This window comes from Aulostomus chinensis, chromosome 22 (assembly GCF_037954235.1).
Source record: "Aulostomus chinensis isolate RoL2024-O1b breed Wild chromosome 22, RoL_Achi_v1.0, whole genome shotgun sequence".
Classification (NCBI taxonomy): Eukaryota; Metazoa; Chordata; class Actinopteri; order Syngnathiformes; family Aulostomidae; genus Aulostomus; species Aulostomus chinensis.
Window position 1 is genome coordinate 7,817,213 of NC_141341.1, and position 19,005 is coordinate 7,836,217.

At 42.8% G+C, this 19,005-nt stretch overlaps 1 protein-coding gene across 1 annotated transcript; it reads left to right on the forward strand.

The window, feature by feature from the left end:
- The first annotated feature begins 346 nt into the window (after nt 1-346).
- Nucleotides 347-18,644, forward strand: LOC147240591 (synaptic vesicle glycoprotein 2A-like). The gene is made up of 13 exons (XM_086192582.1): nt 347-527; nt 5,503-6,240; nt 6,991-7,171; nt 7,592-7,743; nt 8,117-8,250; nt 8,352-8,441; nt 10,219-10,326; nt 11,187-11,275; nt 11,354-11,518; nt 11,602-11,735; nt 14,574-14,780; nt 14,864-15,023; nt 15,661-18,644. The coding sequence occupies exons 2-13, from the start codon at nt 5,631-5,633 to the stop codon at nt 15,842-15,844; spliced, it is 2,214 nt and encodes a 737-aa protein (XP_086048708.1). The 5' UTR covers nt 347-527; nt 5,503-5,630; the 3' UTR covers nt 15,845-18,644.
- The last annotated feature ends 361 nt before the right edge of the window (nt 18,645-19,005 follow it).

The window sequence follows — 19,005 nt, forward strand, 5'->3', positions numbered from 1 at the left end:
TGTCTGCACACGCAGTTTGACTTGATATTCATGTGTGCAGCCAATCATCTGTCTGTGAAAAGCAGATGGGTGGAAATTGGGTGTAAGTGAACGCATGCGCGCGGGGATGTGTTTTTTAGCATTTCTCAACATAGTTCATAATTAGTGGGTTATTTAAAATATAAATATGTATATACTAAAACACAATCCGGAGGTCAAGGCTCTCAATTAGTGCAGTCTACGTGCAAATCTGCGCCAAAAACCTCCAGATACTAAGGCGTTAATGTGCTCGTGCGCGCGCCAGGGTTGCATGGGGGGAGGGGACCCCTGCTCATGAGTGTGTGTGGATGGATGGATGGCGTGGGCTCCTCTTCTCCACAGCGCGCAGCAGCAGCAGCATCATCACCACCATCATCATCATCATCACTCGGTTCACAGCAACAGCCTCGTACACATCCTCCTCCTCCTCCTCCTCCTCTTCTTCTTCATCCTCTTCTTCATGCTCATCATCCCCGGGCTGGAGAGGAGCCACGGCGCAGGAATCAAAGGTGAGTTTAGGTTTTTAACGGATTATTCTCCGCTGCAAGATCATGGCGTCTTTTAGCGGTGGTCTCTCTCTTTTCTTTTCTTTTTTTTTTCTTTTTTTGGTTTCCTTTTTGCAGTAAGACATCACGAGGGAGACACGATGGGCGTGTTCTCCAACCGTTTGCTTCACACAGCAATTAAAATCGATTTTTTTTTTGTGAGTGTGTGTGTGAGTGACAGAGATAGAGAAACGGGCCTATAATCTTAACAAAATCGTGACTAGGCTGCTGGCAGGGAGATTTCTTAGAATGAGCACAGATGTTGGGGTGCAGACAAGGAGGCATCCGCTGGTATTTGTGACAGATTTTGTTTTGTTTATTTATTTATTTTTTAATCCGACCGCATTTGTGGGCTGTGAAAATTGGCCTGTTAACGTCTGCCCCCCCCCCCCCTCCCACCCCCAAGTGAATTATTACATTTGTAAAAACGTGAGCTGGAATGAGAAAAATAGAAATCTTCTCATAGACAAAACACAAATATTCGTCAACACACTTGAAGATCTTGGTGATGCTAATCTTAGTAAGTGTGCATGTGATGTAAGAGCTTTCTCTCCTGTTCAGTGAGGATATGGTTATCTGATGCTGATTGATTTTAAATGGGGGGGGGGGGGCTGAGAGAAAGAGAGAGAAATACTAAAATAAAATGAAAGGGTTATTGCAAGCAGGGAGCCATCATATCCATCCTCCTCATCCTCAGGCCCTCCTGTCTTTCCACTGACAGGCGTGTGTGTTGCGGGCTGCATGGCACCTTAGAGACACTCAACTGGACCACAGAGACAAAATGAAAGAGGAAGTGGTGTAAAGCAGTTGAGTTTAACTGCTCGCTTCCTTTTACTGGCCATTAAAGGAAGATGAAACTAATTAATAGAGTGCATGTGTAGTTTACCTGTTGCATAATCAATCTATCTATCTATCTATCTATCTATCTATCTATCTATCTATCTATCTATCTATCTATCTATCTGGGGACTGAAGTTGTTCTTTCCCAAAGATCTTTTCCATTCTGCCACATTATTGAATAGCTTTGATAAGTCATGCTGGCGAGGGCTCTGCCACAAAAACAGTTCCTCATATTGTCAATATATATTTGCATTATGTAGGGTAAATATCACATGCAGGCTGACATAGGAGAAGTGTTTGATCTTTTTGATTTGATTATCCCGAGGTGACATTATGAGTCCAAGTATCATTGCCGCTGACATTTTGATTCATAAATGAATGTTTTTGGTGTTTGTAGGCTGCCCAGATGTTGCTCTCAAGGTTTGTGGCCTAAAGACAATGTACTACGGGAGTATTTTTTTGCCTAACCATTTACTGCAGAAAGTACTTTTAAAGCTCACGATACAGTTTACAATCCGCAGCTGGCTGACTTTATGGTTTCTGTTGTCCTGGGACACTTGAATGCAACAACATGATACAATGTTTTAAATTAAAATTTGCCGCTTGATGGTGCTGATAATAATCCTTTTTTTTTTTATTTGATTGTTGATTTTTGTGCTATTAATCCCAACTGTTGCTCCAAAATATGTCTGTCACTCCTTCATGATTACAGTATGAGCACAGACTCAATCATAGGAATTTACCAAGCAGTTTTTGATGTGAACTTTAGCTGCTATGTGAGCCAGATTTATCAGCAGGGGGATTCTCAGCCACTGAAGTCTTCTGAGAAATGAAATTTGATTATTTTACACAAGAAATTAGACAGATATCCCTGGCAAGACTTTACATCGACAATGTTGAATGCATTGAGTTTGAAGTGAATTAACTGAGGTCACTAAACTTAACGTTACTTTATCAGATAAGATAAAACTGGCCTTTCTCACACGTTGTCATAGCACCGCAATAAGAGGCGGCATAATGGCTGTCTAGTAATGGAGGAGTTGCAGGTTTGACTCCAGCTTCCCCTGGAGACTGCGCTCGAATGCCTAATTGCTCCTGATGAGTCGGTTGGCGCCTACAATGGCGGCCTGCTCCACGGGTGTGTGAGTGTGAACGTCGTGCTCTATAAATTGAGTCAGTGGAAGCAGCTAAATGGAACCCGACCAGGATTCATTTAATTTACACCCGTGCTTTCATTGCCGCGACATGTCGAAGAGTGTCACTGGCGCTGTCGCGAGAGGAGGCCAAAATAAGACAAAACACTTGTGTGGGTAAACGGCAGGGGTTTGAAAAGCGTCCGTTTACTCTTGCTCCTATAGGCTGATATTGTCTTCCAAAGCTTTGTTTGCTCGTCTTTTGTAAGGGTCCATAATGAGTGAAGGACTGTAAACAATCCTCTCCCAGATATTATTGTGTTAGTGTCCAGTGTAGCCTGGCTGAGCAGGCCTGCCGGGGTTTCTTCGATCTGTGCCAGTAAATATGCTTGTCATGCTGACAGTGAAGGATCTACAGGCCGAAATTGAGAAACAAACAAGCTGAATAGGGCCCCTGTATGTTGTAGATCAAAAACTGAAAAACCTTAGACTCTAGATGCCGTTTAACCATCTCCAGAAACTGATATTAACAGTCGGACTAAACAAAAAGGTGCGAATGAACAAATCCTCTTTATACTGAGAGACAATTGTATCATTGATGACTTTATACGGTTGTGGTTTTGAAGAATGATGCATAGGTCTTTGTATTTTTAGAACCAGTTTCAGGCAAAATGCTCGAATGTCATGGAAGATAATGAACTGAATTTAACACTTCTACATCTAGTGTGAAAAAAGGTTTGGAGGCAGCACAGTTAGTTTCCCACTTCAGGAAGTTGTGAGTTGTTTTTTTGTGTGATACACACACACACACACACACACACATACACACACACACACACACACACACACACACACAGCATTGTGTGTGTTCTGATGGCAGGTGGCATCCCTGCTAACACATCTTACAACCCAAACCCCCATATACAGTCAGTTTGCTCTGACTGCTGATATTACACGTGAGCCCTTGTTACCATTTAGCTTTGCTAACAGACTCAGGACCTTATGTGGAATTTATCCAGCTGTAATGCTGACGATTGATTAAATCAACAGCTACTCATCTGCTAAATGTTAAACGGTGTCTGCATTGCTGAGTTTGAAGTCTGGGGTCTAAAAGGGGTCTGGGGTCTGAGATGACAGCCATGATGATTGAGATCAAAGTCAGAGATAAAAGCCAGATATAGAAATGTCACACAGCTCACAACCCTTCAGACAGCGAGCACTCTGCTAGTAGTTGATGATAGAACGAATACTGCTACCATTATCTGATTACAATCTGAAGAAAACATGCTCGGTCAAACTCTACATTCAGTTTAGTTCCTCCACTCATCATGTACCACACATGTCTGTCAATATTCTGAAAATGTCATCTTTCCTCACTATTTATTACTTGATTTTTTTTTCCACTTTCTGAAGAACTGCTGGCCGGGTCTTGGTGATTCCTGATCCAGACGCAGAATTAAAGGCGTCAACCACATTGTGAAATCTGTGTACGCAAAATGGCGATGACAACTCCGTGGTGGCGTGCGGGGAACAAATGGTTTCCTCTTTGGAGTTTTTTGAGTTCTGTTTGGTTTATCCTCTGTTTGTACGCTGTCACTGTTTTGCTGAATTTATTTCACGATCAAAGCCATCTTAACCTTATTACGTCAACTCCAACAGGTTTCCTCTTGTAGGAAATAGTCTTCAGTTGCTCCGTTGTAGGCCAACTGTGATTTTTTTGTTTTTTTTTAATTGCTGCTCATGATTTTGTGCTGATACGGCCTCCTCACATCTTTATTTGTAAAATATTGTCTCCAGCCCTCTCTGTACCACACACCTGCCAGACATTTGAAGCTCCCTTGGACCTTTTATTACCTGTCAGATGTGGCCTTTGTAAATGGCGTCAAAATGAGTGTTGCAGAGATGTTTCTCATTCTCTGTCAGTTGTTTCAGAGAGTATTCTGTGCCGCAAATTCAAAGTGACATGTTGTTTTATTGCCCACGGCCCAAGGCACACAGTGTCTCGTAATGCAAAATTACGGAGGACCCTTCAGACCAAGCACATACGAGGGAAAATGCAATAACATGCTTCGAATATGATACAAATTCACGAGAGAAAGCATAAACATAAATGTGAAGGGGTAGCATTTTAGATTTGCAGCTCGTTTTCCCTTTAAAGCTCATGCTTTCACTCCCTTGTGAGCTTAGGGACCCCACCAAACAGACTCAAATACAACAAGGTACTGAGAAACAACATGAGCCGATGCTTTATAGTTGTTTGTGAAAAAGGAGACGTGGTACTGCTGCAGAAAGTTAGATCGGATATGGATTTCAATTTCAAGCTTCATTTGTTTTAGCACGCAGCTCCTGTGAGTCAGCAGTTGGGCAGTTTTTATGGCTTTATTGGATTGATCCGTGAGGGGTACTCCATTCTTTTTCTTCAGTATCGTTAATATTTTATTGTTAGAAGCAATGATTTAGTTCAGGGTTTTCTCAAGGAAGTGTTTACCGTCTTATTGACAAGCGAGGCGATGACCACCCGTCATGGACCACACAGTGACGTTCCTTTATTCCACTCGTGTCTGATCCTTTAGCGTCACCTTCCACGTGAGTCATGGTCACATACTTGACCACAAACAGACGCTTTCAGGGCATTTCCACACTAGGAAACACCCATTTTAAAACACTTTCGCCGTTCAAGGCTCCACGCCCCACCTTGCTATTATTGTTCGGGTCTGTCTGTGACTCAGCAGAGCTCACATGCTGGGCAGATGTAGAAAGGCAACAGGTGTAGTGCTGAAACACATCATCCCAGGCTGGTGGGGTCGTTTGGTTTCGCTAAATGAAAGAAGAAGTTCAAAGAAAGCAACAGATGTGTTTGAAGCTGCATCCCCTTGATCCTTTTTCATTAACGTTACCCCAACCTGCCTGAATGATCATGAAAGAGAGTACAAGATGAGCTCATTTAATGTCACTTCTCTTCCCAGAGACCAGATAAGCCTGTTCTCAGCGTGCTGAACCTGGAGTCACCAAATCTGTGAGGTGTTTCCTGAACTGAATCCTAGGCACGTTCAGGTTGCCTCTTTGCTTTGCATCCTCTGAATATCTTTAAAAAATGGAGGACAGCTATCAAAACCGGACTGCCTTCATGAAAGGTGCCAAAGACATAGCCAAAGAAGTCAAGCGGCAAGCCTCCAAGAAGGTCGGCCGCACGGTGGATCGAATGACCGATGAGTACAGCAAGCGCTCCTACAGCAAATTTGAAGAAGACGACGATGATGACTACCCCACGCAAGGAAGCCAGGATGGAGGCTACTACCGTGAAGATAGCCAGGCGGCCAATGATGATGAGGGCGGCCACAGCGACTCCACAGAGGGACACGATGAAGATGACGAGATCTATGAAGGCGAGTACCAAGGAATTCCCAGAGCTGACTCAGGAAAGGGCAGCTTGGCTGGAGGTCCTGGCTCTGTGACGGCCGGCGCTCAGCAGTTCAGAGACATCGGTGTGTCCGAAGCAGAGAGGAGGAAGGACCAGGAGGAGCTGGCTCAACAGTATGAAACCATTTTGCAAGAATGTGGTCACGGGAAGTTCCAGTGGACCCTGTACTTTGTGCTGGGGCTGGCTCTTATGGCAGACGGCGTGGAGATCTTCGTGGTTGGGTTCGTCCTACCCAGCGCTGAGAAGGATATGTGCCTGTCAGAACCTAACAAAAGCATGCTAGGTAAGACTTTTCCTGTTTTCAAGGTTCCAGTCATGCTCTCTCACACATTTTCAAAATCTGCTGGCTTCATTCTATGTGTTTCTTCTTGTCAACCAAGTCCCAGTCCCCTGATTAGCGTTGCTGCACCCATCAAGCTTTTGCATGTTGATGTTGCCTTTTTTAACAATGTCAGCAAAAGATGTTCCAGCGTCATAATTCAGAAATATCAAAAAGAATGAAGCACAGCCACTACAACGTATTGAGAGCCATGTTCATTGTACAATTTTGTGCAGAGGAGTAAATGAACAAAGATTGAGGGAAAAGTGCCAGTTTGAGTGCAGGCGTCACATCGCAAACAAATCCAGGGACAATAATGCTCTCGCACAGCGCAAACCAATATATTGTTTATTCGATTCATACCTCTCTAAAGGATATATTCAGTGAATGTTAGAGCTAGCAAAACTAAATGATCTTCTCCAGATGCACCCCGGATGGTTGCTGCCACATTTGTCTTAATTAGTGTCTTACCTCGCATTTTTGGCACTGGCTAATCCCGCCGAGGATTATTCTCCTGTGTTATTGAAGGCCTCTGCTGTTCAAAAACAATAACAACAACAACAACAAAAGACAAGCAGCTGCACTGCATGACAGCTTCATCCATGTGTACAGCCGGTGAACATCGGTCCCTCCCACGTGACTGACGTAACAACCCTGATTGGTGTTTTCAGACTGACAGTTGACTGACCGTAGTTTTGTTTGCTCCTTTCTCAGGTCTGATTGTATATTTCGGGATGATGGTGGGAGCTTTCCTCTGGGGAGCTCTGGCTGACCGGATAGGACGTCGACAGTCTCTTCTCATCTCTCTCTCCATCAACAGTATCTTCTCCTTCTTCTCCTCTTTCGTCCAGGGCTACAGCACCTTTCTCTTCTGCCGGCTCCTCTCCGGTGTCGGGTGATTACAAAAATAATTTTCACTTTGATCTTGGCAACTTAGTAGCCTTCTGTTGGTTGTGTTACTGTAACACAATACCACGTTACAGGCAACAGTTTCCAAACGGGATTTTGAAGTAATTTGCTACCTCATGCTGTGACATTGTGTCTCTCATATCGAAGTATCAAGGTAGGAAAAGTCAGTGCACTGTTAGGCCTCCAGTATTTGATTTTGCAGGGTACAAAATAAAATTCACGTCCCTCTTAAACCTTCCTAAAGGTTGACCTATAGAGAGTCATTTTCGCTCAAATCCTCTGTGACATCACCATGTGAACTTAAAGCCTTCCCTCGCCATTTGTGGACAAGCAACCGTGTCTTGCTTCTATTAAATGCTTTCAAACGCTTGGACAGTTACACTCAGTTGATTTCTGATCTTTGCAGGATTGGAGGTTCAATTCCCATTGTGTTTTCCTACTACTCTGAATTTCTGGCCCAAGAGAAGCGTGGTGAACACCTCAGTTGGCTCTGCATGTTCTGGATGATTGGGGGGATCTACGCCTCTGCTATGGCGTGGGCTATAATCCCCCATTATGGTGAGTATAGTTGCCTTGTCTTGAATAAAAGTGGTTATCATTGCACACTAAATTTAATGTTAACTCAGAGTGAAATGAGATATCAGCAGTAAAGAAGGAAGCTTTGGTGAGCAGGTCAGTGAAAAAAATGCAAATTTCAGATCTCCCCATGGACAGAGGAGGAAAAAGAGCATGGTTCAGACCATCACAACAAATTAAACACACTCACAACACTACTTTGTTACAGGTGGTGACTGTCTTTGGTGACCTGGTACGAGTTAGGATTGTTGTGGAACGTAAGACATGAGCTCATTTCTTCCTGTTGTTTTTTATTTTGTGTGTGCGTGCGTGCGTGTGTGTGTGTGTGTGTGTGTGTGTGTGTTTATGCTCTTAGGATGGAGTTTCCAGATGGGCTCAGCGTATCAGTTCCATAGCTGGCGTGTGTTTGTGTTAGTGTGTGCATTTCCCTCCGTTGCAGCCATCGCCGCCCTCAACGCCATGCCAGAAAGCCCTCGTTACTACTTGGAGGTTAGCAGACGTGCTTCCTGAGAATTCACACTAAAAGGATAGAGGGATGAATGTGCAGAACCTGACTTTGCGACCTTTATTTTTCTTCCCTCCCCGAACAGAACGGAAAACACGATGAGGGCTGGATGATTCTGAAGCAAGTTCATGACACGAACATGCGAGCTAAAGGATACCCAGAGAGAGTGTTTTCTGTGAGTGCATCTGAGGAAAACAACCACCGCGATGATTAACTCAGCAGACCCACAAAACCTACTAATGAAACCATTAGGCAGCTGTGGGGCCGCAGCGTTTGGCACACTTTGTTTTTGAAAGCTGCAGAAGAATCAAAGTGATTTATTCCATTTTTTTTCTTTTCCCCCCAAATATTTTTTTCAGTGACAGGAAACAGACCCTTTAGGAAACTCACCCCAGGATGAAAATGTTCAGAAACTCTTTTCAGTGTTTACATGTGAGCAAACAGACACGAACGCAGACACTTTCGCTTCATGATTACGTCTCACGGGCCAGCCGGTCCTGATTCAACATCGTGGTCCTCTCTCAACATTTTCAGGAAGGAACAGACAACCCAAACCCTCATTATTTCCATGATTAATTCAAGGTGGACAACAAATCACAGGCATCACTGACCTTATTGTGATTAGCTGGGACTCCGTTCTAGAGTTAAGCACATTTTTACCTAATTTCATCTGGAAAATGCAGATTTATTCATGTTTTCCATCCGTGACTGTTGTGCAGATATTAGGAGTCGGTCCACTGGGACAAGTCTTTCTCCTCTGGTGTATTCAAAGCTCTTATTGAAACATTTTTTTTTTTATTAGCAGAGGTCGAGTGTCAGAGCTAATTGGATATTAGCGTGTTACTTTCAGCCGATCCGAAGTTTCATGCTCATCAGTCACTCCTGCCTCACATATTCAAGTGTCAGATCCCCCTCAGCTCAGAGTAACATCCCTGCATGTGCTTCAATGTTGGTAACGTCACACGTTTCCATCCACCGTAACGCACCTTCATCTTTTTTTCAAAAAAGGCAACCAAAAAAAAAAAAAAACCCCCAAAAGTAAAAAAAAAAACCTTTCGAAAACCTTAATGAGGAATTTTAGTAGATTTTTTTTTCATTATTTCCATCGACCATTTTCTAATTTTAGTGTGCCAAAATAGACCAAAGCGAACAGGGGTTATGCTAACAGCTGCTGTGCCGTGAAAACTCTGCATCTTTTTATTCTACTACACCAGCGTGTACACACTCATTGTATACTCATAATTTCAGGCTTTTTAATCTGGATAGAGATTATTTCTTAAACACCCTCAAAGTACTAGATCACATTATGCAACAAGACATGTGAATCAAACTAGAAGCCCACAATTTATCCACAAACCGCGACGCTATCATTTCAGGTGTAGCTACAGATATGGTGAGTCACTGGCTGCTGATTTTACAACATATATGTTGTACAACTAAATAATAACAATAATAACAATAATTTAATGCATTTGAGTTAAACCAGTCATGGAAACAGACAAGGCTGTTGGTTTCGTCTACATTAATACAAACATTTGCATCTTGAGGCTTCGTCCTTCACCGCCTTATCTTTGAGTGTTCAACTCCGCTGCTTATCAGGAGAATGTGAACTTGAGAAATATAAATATTGTTCTTTAAACCCCAAAAGAGTGTGCTGAATGTTATCTAGCAGTGTGTCTGCTAGCTTTCTCTGCCTTGCTCAGAGGGCAGAGAAAGCTTGCCAATAAATGAATATGAATTAAGTGGATGAGCAAAGAGTTTTTTGCGTAAATCGACAGACATCCAAGACCGCATCCTCTTGACCTCGAGTCTCTTCAGAAATGCAGCTGTTAAATGTCAGAAAACTCAATCAAATCAATGCTATTTATTTAAATCGAATTCAGATTTGGATGAAGTCATGCTCACGCTCCTGAATGACTGGCGTTTTTTTTTTTTTTTTTTTCCCATCCAAGGTCACCACAATCAAGACTGTGAAGCAGATGGATGAATTGGTGGACACTGGCACCGACACTCCAGTCTGGCAGCGCTACAGACTGAAGATTATGAGCCTCTCCCGACAGGTGAGTACAGCTGAGAGGAGAAGTCACAGTCAAAAATATAACTCGTTGTCGATCTAATTTGGGAAAACGTTGATACAAAATCGCTCTTCGGGGTTTGAACAATGGGATTATTTGCAGTTATGCAAAAAAAATAAAAAAAAAGTTTTGTGCCTGTTTTTAATTGGCAACCGGCATCCATTCTGCTACGCGTAGATGCCTCCATCTTCCTCTGAATCTTTACCACCTGCTTCCTACCGCTGAAAGTCACCTCTGTCGTTGAAGCGCTGCTGTTTTTAGTTTCAAGGACAGTCTATGAGTGGTTTGGAACCACCATGTGCCACCTCATGTTTCAGGTAAAACGTCCCTGGCTGTCCTCCATAAAGTTCATTCTTGATCAGTGGTCACCAGCCTTTTCCAACTCAAGATCTGCGACAATGTTTGACCTTACAGCTGGAAATCTTTGCCGATAAGTCTGAAATACAAAAAAGCCTTTTTGAAAATGCGTTTAGCCCGGGACCACTAGTCTAATACAATTGAAGAGTTACGCCAGGTCAAGCTCGCAGTGGTGGATCAAATCCAAAATCCACTCAGAAAACAGACAGCAAGTTGTCCTGTGGAAAAAAAACAATAGTGAAATGCATAAAGCAACCACCCTGTTACAACAGTGGGGAGTCAGTGTACATAAAGAGAGCTACACTGAGTGGGCAGCATTTCTTCTCATTTGTGAGTCTTTCTTCCAGTTAGTGTGAGTTCACCTGTTCTTTATTTGAAAACAAATTGCAGTGTGTGCCAGAATCCTGTCTTTTGATTTGACATAAATTACCTGTTTAGTTTCCAGAATTCCTTCACAAAACTTGGGCTTTCTTGTTCACGTGTTTCAGATTCGGAATAACATTCTCGCCTGCTTCAGCCCAGAATACAAACGGACGACGTTCATGCTCATGGCCGTTTGGTTTACCATGTCATTCAGGTAAAGAACCACTGAAGTCTCAATTGTGTGGTGAATCATGGCTAGTTTTCGAGGGTCCCGACTCTGGTGACTTTGCAGCTACTACGGTCTGACGGTGTGGTTCCCGGACATGATCAAGTACATCCAGAAGCAGGAATATGAATCACGAACAAGGACCTTCACCAAGGAGCGAGTGGAGCACCTCACTTTCAACTTCACCCTGGAAAACCAAGTGCATCGCCAAGGACACTATTTCAATGATAAGTAAGTGACGCTGGGAATGTTGAATTGTTGATTTCCATTTAAACACCGCTGAATCAAGAGTTAATACGCAACCTGCTCACCAGATTCCTCAACCTAAAGATGAAGTCGATGGTGTTCGAAGACTCTGTGTTTGAGGAGTGCTACTTTGAGGACATCACCTCCACACACACCATCTTCAGAAACTGCACCTTTATTGCGAGTTTGTTTTACAACACAGGTAAACATCAGGAGAACTGTGTCGTGCTGTGTATTTGTTTATGACATCAGAGACCATGAAGAAGAAATTCTCACTTCAACAAAAGCAAACGTTTTCCACCATGAAAGCTCTCGGCTGATTTCCTACCGCAGTTCCTGTGCAGCCGGACGGAAAAATTTCACAAAATGCGATTAAGATGTATGGCAGTTCAATGAAAGCTGTCGAAAACGTGTCCTGATACATCATGGTGGAGTTCTGGACAAGTCTACAGCTAATTTTTGTCTGTGATTATTGATAAATCTCATTCTTAACCAACTCGACTTTAACATTGTGTTCAAATCAGCATCACAACACACCTACTCGTGCTCAAATGAAAAACGCAACATTACTAGCATTCGGTTTGTTTTCTTGTGGGGATCAGACTTTTGATTTTAGGATATCTTAATTACAAAACGGCAGAGCAAGGAAGATCTTATGTGGCATATATTCATTTTAGAAGAAAAAAAACACCGTAATCTCTAGAAAACAGGGCATAATTTACGCTTTTGCACTCACAAAAAAAAAGAAGTCATCTGATGTGAAAAAGTACGATCAAACCAGAATTCCAAGATGGAAAGATCCACCTAGCCTGACTTTGCCCAGATAAACACACTTGATGCCACAGCAATATGGCGGCGCACACGCTGAGATACGTTCGAATCATGAAATGTGCTGTAACAAGTTTGCAGTTGCTGTTTAAGTTGTTATGAGTATGAACAGGGACTTGATCTATTCAGAGGGCTGCTGTGAGCGTCGGTGATTTCCTAGAGCAGGCGCTCGGGGTCCCGGCGGAGATGTGAGGTAAAACACACCCTCGTGTGTTATATGACTTCACTCATCGAATCCATAAAATCTCCAGAAACACTCAGATTAAAACAGACCGCAGAAAAGAACAAACCTGCACATTTGCATATTTGACACTACAACATATCAGCCACTCAAAGCGTTCGCAGTTTACCACAGCCCTCATTGAGACTTTTTTCTTTTAGCAGGCAGAGTAGGAATTTCAGTGAGGTTGCAACCATAGAAACATGTGTTGGTAGTAACCCTGGGTTACACTGTTGGCTGAGCTGTTACCGTAGCAACGTAAACAGATGCACCCTGGCGTCTTGATGGCAGCATTACATGTGACAGTGAGTTGTGTGATGAAGAGAACAGATTCAAGGGTGGGTTTGCGTGCTAATCAGAGCCAGAGATGTCGCTGACTGGAGATGAACTGGTGTTTTGGTTGTTTTTCTTCAAACAACATTTCATCATTTTGAACTCTTATTTGTTGTATAAAATCTATTCACGGTGGGTTTTGGGTGCTTGGCAGATTTTGCTACAATAACTGCGCTGTGTCTGGTTTCGATTTCTGACCGCTGATCCACATCTGAGAAACCTGGAGAAGCTCCACTCTCACAGTGAGCTATCGGGCGTTGAGTTAACACCACACGCTTGACTTCCACTTTAAGCGTCTCAGCAGCCTTTACATTGGCAGTCTCTTCTCATCCCTGCAGCCAACAACTACATTCTTTCATGTTTATGTCATTTGTGCATTTACAATTTTTATGCCCGTTCAGCACTTTCATGCCTGATTCAGTTCAACTGTTACTGGTTATTGAAGCAGTGTCAGCTCCAGCGTCAGATAATATTATTGTTAGAGTTGCTTGAGGGGGTGCAGTCTGACCCCATGACCTTTTGCAGCTTTTTTACTATTCTATATGGACTTATGTTGATTTTATGTCATTTAACATTATGGTGATTTTATATTTAATATCTGCCTAACAGGACTTTCAGGACTTTCTTTAAAAACTTTTGGGGGGGGGGGGGGGGGGCTTAAAGACCATTTAACCCCTTCTTTTCCTATTTTGGGAAATATGATCATGTATGCAGGTTCATAGGTTTGGTTTCAGGGGTAAATGGAAGTCAGTCAAACCAAAAAGGAAAATGAACATCTGTCATATCACCGCAATGGAAAGTACGGCAACCTCTTTAGAGTTAATGTTTGAACTTTCTAAATGTTTCGTTCACAGAGAGCTGATGTGATAAGTAATGTACCCTCGAGCGACGTCCACACCAAGGACTGTGTTTATAGTATTTCAAAAATGATTCTCATTCAGGTGGTGGGCAGGAGCACAACTTTAATACTAAGACAGATGTCGAATGATGTCATTAGAATCGTCGTCAGAGTGGTTAGATGAGTCAAACACCAACAAACATCCATCAGGCTCCAGCAGGATTAAAATCACGCACTCGACCTTTGAGTGAAACGATCATTAGATCATGTGGGGGAAAACCATTTCAACCAAATAGGATCATTTTTCCTGGCGTACCAACAAAATCAACAAGGTCAAGCAACAGGTGGTTGCAGTTGTTAAATCATGAAATAGTCAGCATCAGGGGTCAAGTTCGGGTCCCGGATGTGGGCACCGAACATCGCAGTGGGAGGCGGGTGTTCAAGTCCGCCTTAAGATCAGTTTACCTCGGCGATCGCCGTCTTCCACAACTTTAAGCCAAACCTTTATGTTTTTGGAACTTTAACAAGCTGTTTTTTTTCCTGAACCCAGCCAGACTTCATCATGCTCCGACCCTGGATATAATTTCAAGAAGCTTTTGTCAGTCATAATAAAATAATCTTTAACCTCCATCCAAAGCAGTGTGAAAAAGAATGATCCTAATTGTCTTGTGTGTGTGTGTGTGTGTGTGTGTGTGTGTGTGTGTGTGTGTTTTGTGTGGTTTCAGGCAGTATACTATATTATTGATGTGATATCATTAAATTGATTCAATTTTAATTAATTTGACTCAATTCCGTTGTCTTCTCTCTGCTTCTCTCATCAGATTTGTTCAAATACAGATTCATCGACTGTAAACTAGTGAACAGCACGTTTCTCCACAACAAGGAGGGCTGCATGCTGGACTTCAGTGACGACTTCAACAATGCCTACATGATATACTTTGTAAACCTCCTGGGCACATTGGCAGTGTTGCCTGGCAACATAGTTTCAGCTCTATTAATGGACAAAATTGGGCGTTTAAGGATGCTGGGTAGGTAAATCTAAAAACTGCAGACTGTTCACTCATGACTGCTGAAGCTGTTTGATTGATTTGGATTGTGTGCCTACAAACAGCGGGATCCAGTGTCATATCCTGTGTCAGCTGTTTCTTCCTGATGTTCGGCAACAGTGAGTCAGGGATGATCGCCCTCTTGTGTCTGTTCGGGGGTATCAGCATCGCTTCCTGGAATGCCCTGGATGTGATAACAGTAGAGCTCTACCCCTCAGATAAAAGGTAACACGAGAAGGAAAAGGCTTATTCAAGGTTATTTTTCTGGTGGCGTGAGCTGGATGTTGTACTACGGGGGCCTGTGACAGGAAGCAGGATTAGTGAGTTTACCCAGGATTTCACTTTTCAGCAGGACGTCTCACCATAGCAAATGAAACTGCTCAAGACCATCCAGATAAAAAAAATCACCACAGTAAAAACACTGACGAATGAACATCATCATTAGTCCCATCATGTGGGCTGACTTGTACATGCTGGAAACAATGAACAAGAATTAGTGACAGTGCAATCAAATAATAGCAACTCATCAGCCATGGTTACATATTCAAAACCATTCTACAAACAGCATTGCTTAATTTACTCGTTTTACTCATGTAACACATTATTAATAACACAGTATTTTACTTTATTTCCTATTTAACCAGTCTTTGGAAAGCAAGTATGCTTAAGACCTGCAGTAAAAGAAAAAAAATGGACCAGTGGAGAAATCATATCTGCTTTAAGTCCTCTTGGTGTCAGCTGTTAAAACATGCTTGTGTGTGTGTGTGTGTGTGTGTGTGTGTGTGTGTCTCTCTCTCTCTCTCTCTCTCTCTCTCTCTCTCTCTCTCTCTCTCTCTCTCTCTCTCTCTCTCTCTATGTTCAGGACAACAGCCTTCGGCTTCCTGAACGCCCTCTGTAAGCTGGCGGCCGTTCTGGGCATCAGCATCTTCCAGTCATTTGTTGGCATCACCAAGGCGGTACCCATCTTGTTTGCTGCTGGCGCGCTTGCTGCAGGTAGTTTCCTTGCAACAAAGTTGCCTGAAACACGAGGCCAAGTGCTGCAGTAATGCATAGCGCCAGCAGGGGGCAGCAGAGTAAAGCCGGAGTGTGTGCATGATAACTAGAGCCCGAAAAATCCCTGAGAGCTTCAGCGCTGCCGGTCTCACACCAAGACAAGACTTCTATCCCCATTCTAAGCCCAGAATCCTTTGAAATATGGGTCGCTAAGAGAGAAGAGCACACAATATCTGCGCCATGATAACACAACTGCATCTGAATAGAGTTAGCTTGGTAAAAGACACAGTGTAAAGACAGAGTGGTCCAGTGAAGAGACTGGAAAAAAAAAGCCCTTTGTGGGAGGAACTTTGTATGTTGTTCAGACGCGACTGCAGTGTTTTTTCTTCTCGTCTGCCCTTGGCCTCGCTGACTGGCTTTTCATTAGCTGTTGTAACAGTTCAGTTCCTTTGAAAAGAATGATTTTCAGGATGGAATATTCTTTTTCGAAAGGCGGCCATTACCACTGCCTATTAAAGCCAGAAAGTTGCTGCTGTTTACCAAAAAATATTAAAACATTCCAGTGAGGCTGGCTGAATTCGGTCATTGCCACATGAATCCAGTCTGTTCCTCCACTCACTGCTTTAGAACCCAGACAGGCGATGATGCATTTCACAGGATTCTTTGTTGTAAATGGGAATAGTTCGATCCAGTTCCTGAGTGTTTGGTGTTAAATGTCCAACCAATGTGTCTCCCTCCCTGTTGTTAAACCATACAGCTGTGGCAGCATGGTGGTGTTCACACACAGAGAAATGCTAAATGTAAGTGTGTGTGGGATTGCTTGTGTGTGTGTGTGTGTCTGTCTATCTGTCTTTGAGGAGAGAGAAATTATTTCATGCAGATCAGTACAGCCACCATTTTTTTTTAATAATTGGGGATTTATATGAATCCAACAGCAGAATGTACTAAACTCATTGTAAGGCTAGTTTAGCTCATGCAGTAGCCTGTGCGGTGAGATGCTTAAATTACGTTTACAGTTAGCATTAGATTTTAGCATCGCTGCAGCAAATTATTGTAAATGCAAAATGATTTTATGATATTTTTGGACTCAACTCCAGCTACACTAGCCTTAAATGTATAACTATCACCTCGTGGTTTCAGTGGATTATTTTGCCTTTCTCTTGTTTAGCCTGGACTTCAAAACTATACGGTATAATTCCTTCGAGATGCGTGGCCCCTTAAAAGTTCTGATGTGACATCATGTTACCCATAAAGCACAAATCCCAAAGGACCAAAAGAGGAAGCAGTATAAAGAGTTATTTGATTAGTTATTGTCGCACTAAGAGAAAATCGCAAATCACGTCTGGTTTATTTCAAGGGCTCATGTTCAGTCATTCCATCACTGCACCGCATTTGTCCAAAAAAACCCCAAACCAACATATGAATGAACAATTAAAAGAAAACAATTTAAAACAGTCCCAAAGCACATTTTAAGATGCTGATCTAATCGAAGACTACAACCACCAGCAACGCTAACTGAGTATCATTATTTATGCATCTCAATTCTAATGTCTCTGAAGGTTTTCATCGATTTGTGTGCTGACAATCAGAGAATGAGTTCATGGGCAATGCTGCAGCTGCTGCCCACTGGTTTAAACGCAGGTGGAGTGTGATGTCCTCTGGAAGAAGTGTGTGTGTGTGTGTGTGTGTGTGTGTGTGTGTGTGTGTGTGTGTGTGTGTGTGTGTCAGTGTAAGAAAGTGTGTGATTGGGGGGGATGTTAAAGAAATAGTTGGCCATGTTGGATTCATTCTTTATCTTCTTTGGTGGTTATGGCTCTAAAGCTAGCAGACACTTAGCTAACGTAGCTTAGCTTAACACAAGCACTGGAAGCAAACCCCCCACAAACACCTGCTAACATCTGGCTTTTGTCTACAATGGTGAAGGTCTCCAATGGGACTCAATCCCACGTTAGATGATTGCACCATCACAAAAGATAATACATCCCAAGCTGCACTGACGGTATGGAATGACATCCCTACTTTGCAATCGGGTACAGTCACATGTCCCACCAGTCCCCCCAAAACTCAGTGAACATTCAGTTTTAACTTTTAATTCTTGTTACAAACATAAAACCTATCAAATTTCTGTTTATCAGGTTGGAAAACAGCGCCAGCACCAACCGAGAGATGTGTAACTGAGACAAACAAAGTTAATTCTCTCCTGATTTGTTGACAGAATGCTTGGAAGATATCTGGTTTGTGAAAAATTGGGTCAAATATTTGCCTCGGTGGCAATCGGCCATAATCTTTGCTTAAGTTCACTTTTCCCATCAGTGAATAGACTCAGGGCCTGCGGCTCGTCTCCTGAAGGGGCGGGGCAGTGAAGAAACCCATAAGTCCTAGACACAGGAAAGAGTGCGCCATCTTACTGTATTTCTCTCTGTTCTTTAAGAGATTTTCACCACATCTTCGTCTACTCTGCATGGGTTTGTGTCAGATTTTACACAAATGTCCTGAATCGAGATCCAGGTCAGCAGTTTCCTCTTGCCTCCAGTGTTTAGGCTAAGCTAGGCTCATGACATCCTTCTTGACACCAGACAAGAGAGCAGTATAGATCTACATATCATACTTGCAGAGGCAAAGTCATGGCGAGTACTTCCCAAACTTTCAAACTCTTCCTTCGATGTTGTGAAATCTCGCTTGTATTCTGAGGCTCAAATCTGCCGTTGGTGTTTAAACTCTTGCACGTACTTAATGAACAAATTCGTCCTCTTCATGTTTGAAAGAATGTTTGGGAATGTGTGTGTGTGTGTGTGTGTGTGTGTGTGTGTGTGTGTGTGTGTGTGTGTGTGTGTGTGTGTGTGCGTGCGCGTGTGCGCGCGTGAGCAAACTAAATAGTCTGTCTTGCAAAAATGTCTGTCACATATTTTTCTACTTTTTTCTCTCGCTGTATTTTCATCCCTGCGATGAATAAAGCTCGATTGGGGACCACGGAATAGATTTACACTCTGAAAAGAGGAAAAACAAAACAACTAATGCAATATATGCAGTGTAGAATTTCATGTTGTGTTCTTCATGACAGACTCGGGTGCTCTTTTGCTGATATATTCAGGCTATTAAAAAAAAAAAAAAAATCAAATATAGCCGCTCTCAGAGATGGTTAATAACAGGCGGTCTGTTCCTCTGCTAAGAAAGATCATACCCTTAATTCACAGAGACGACTTAACCCTCTGTA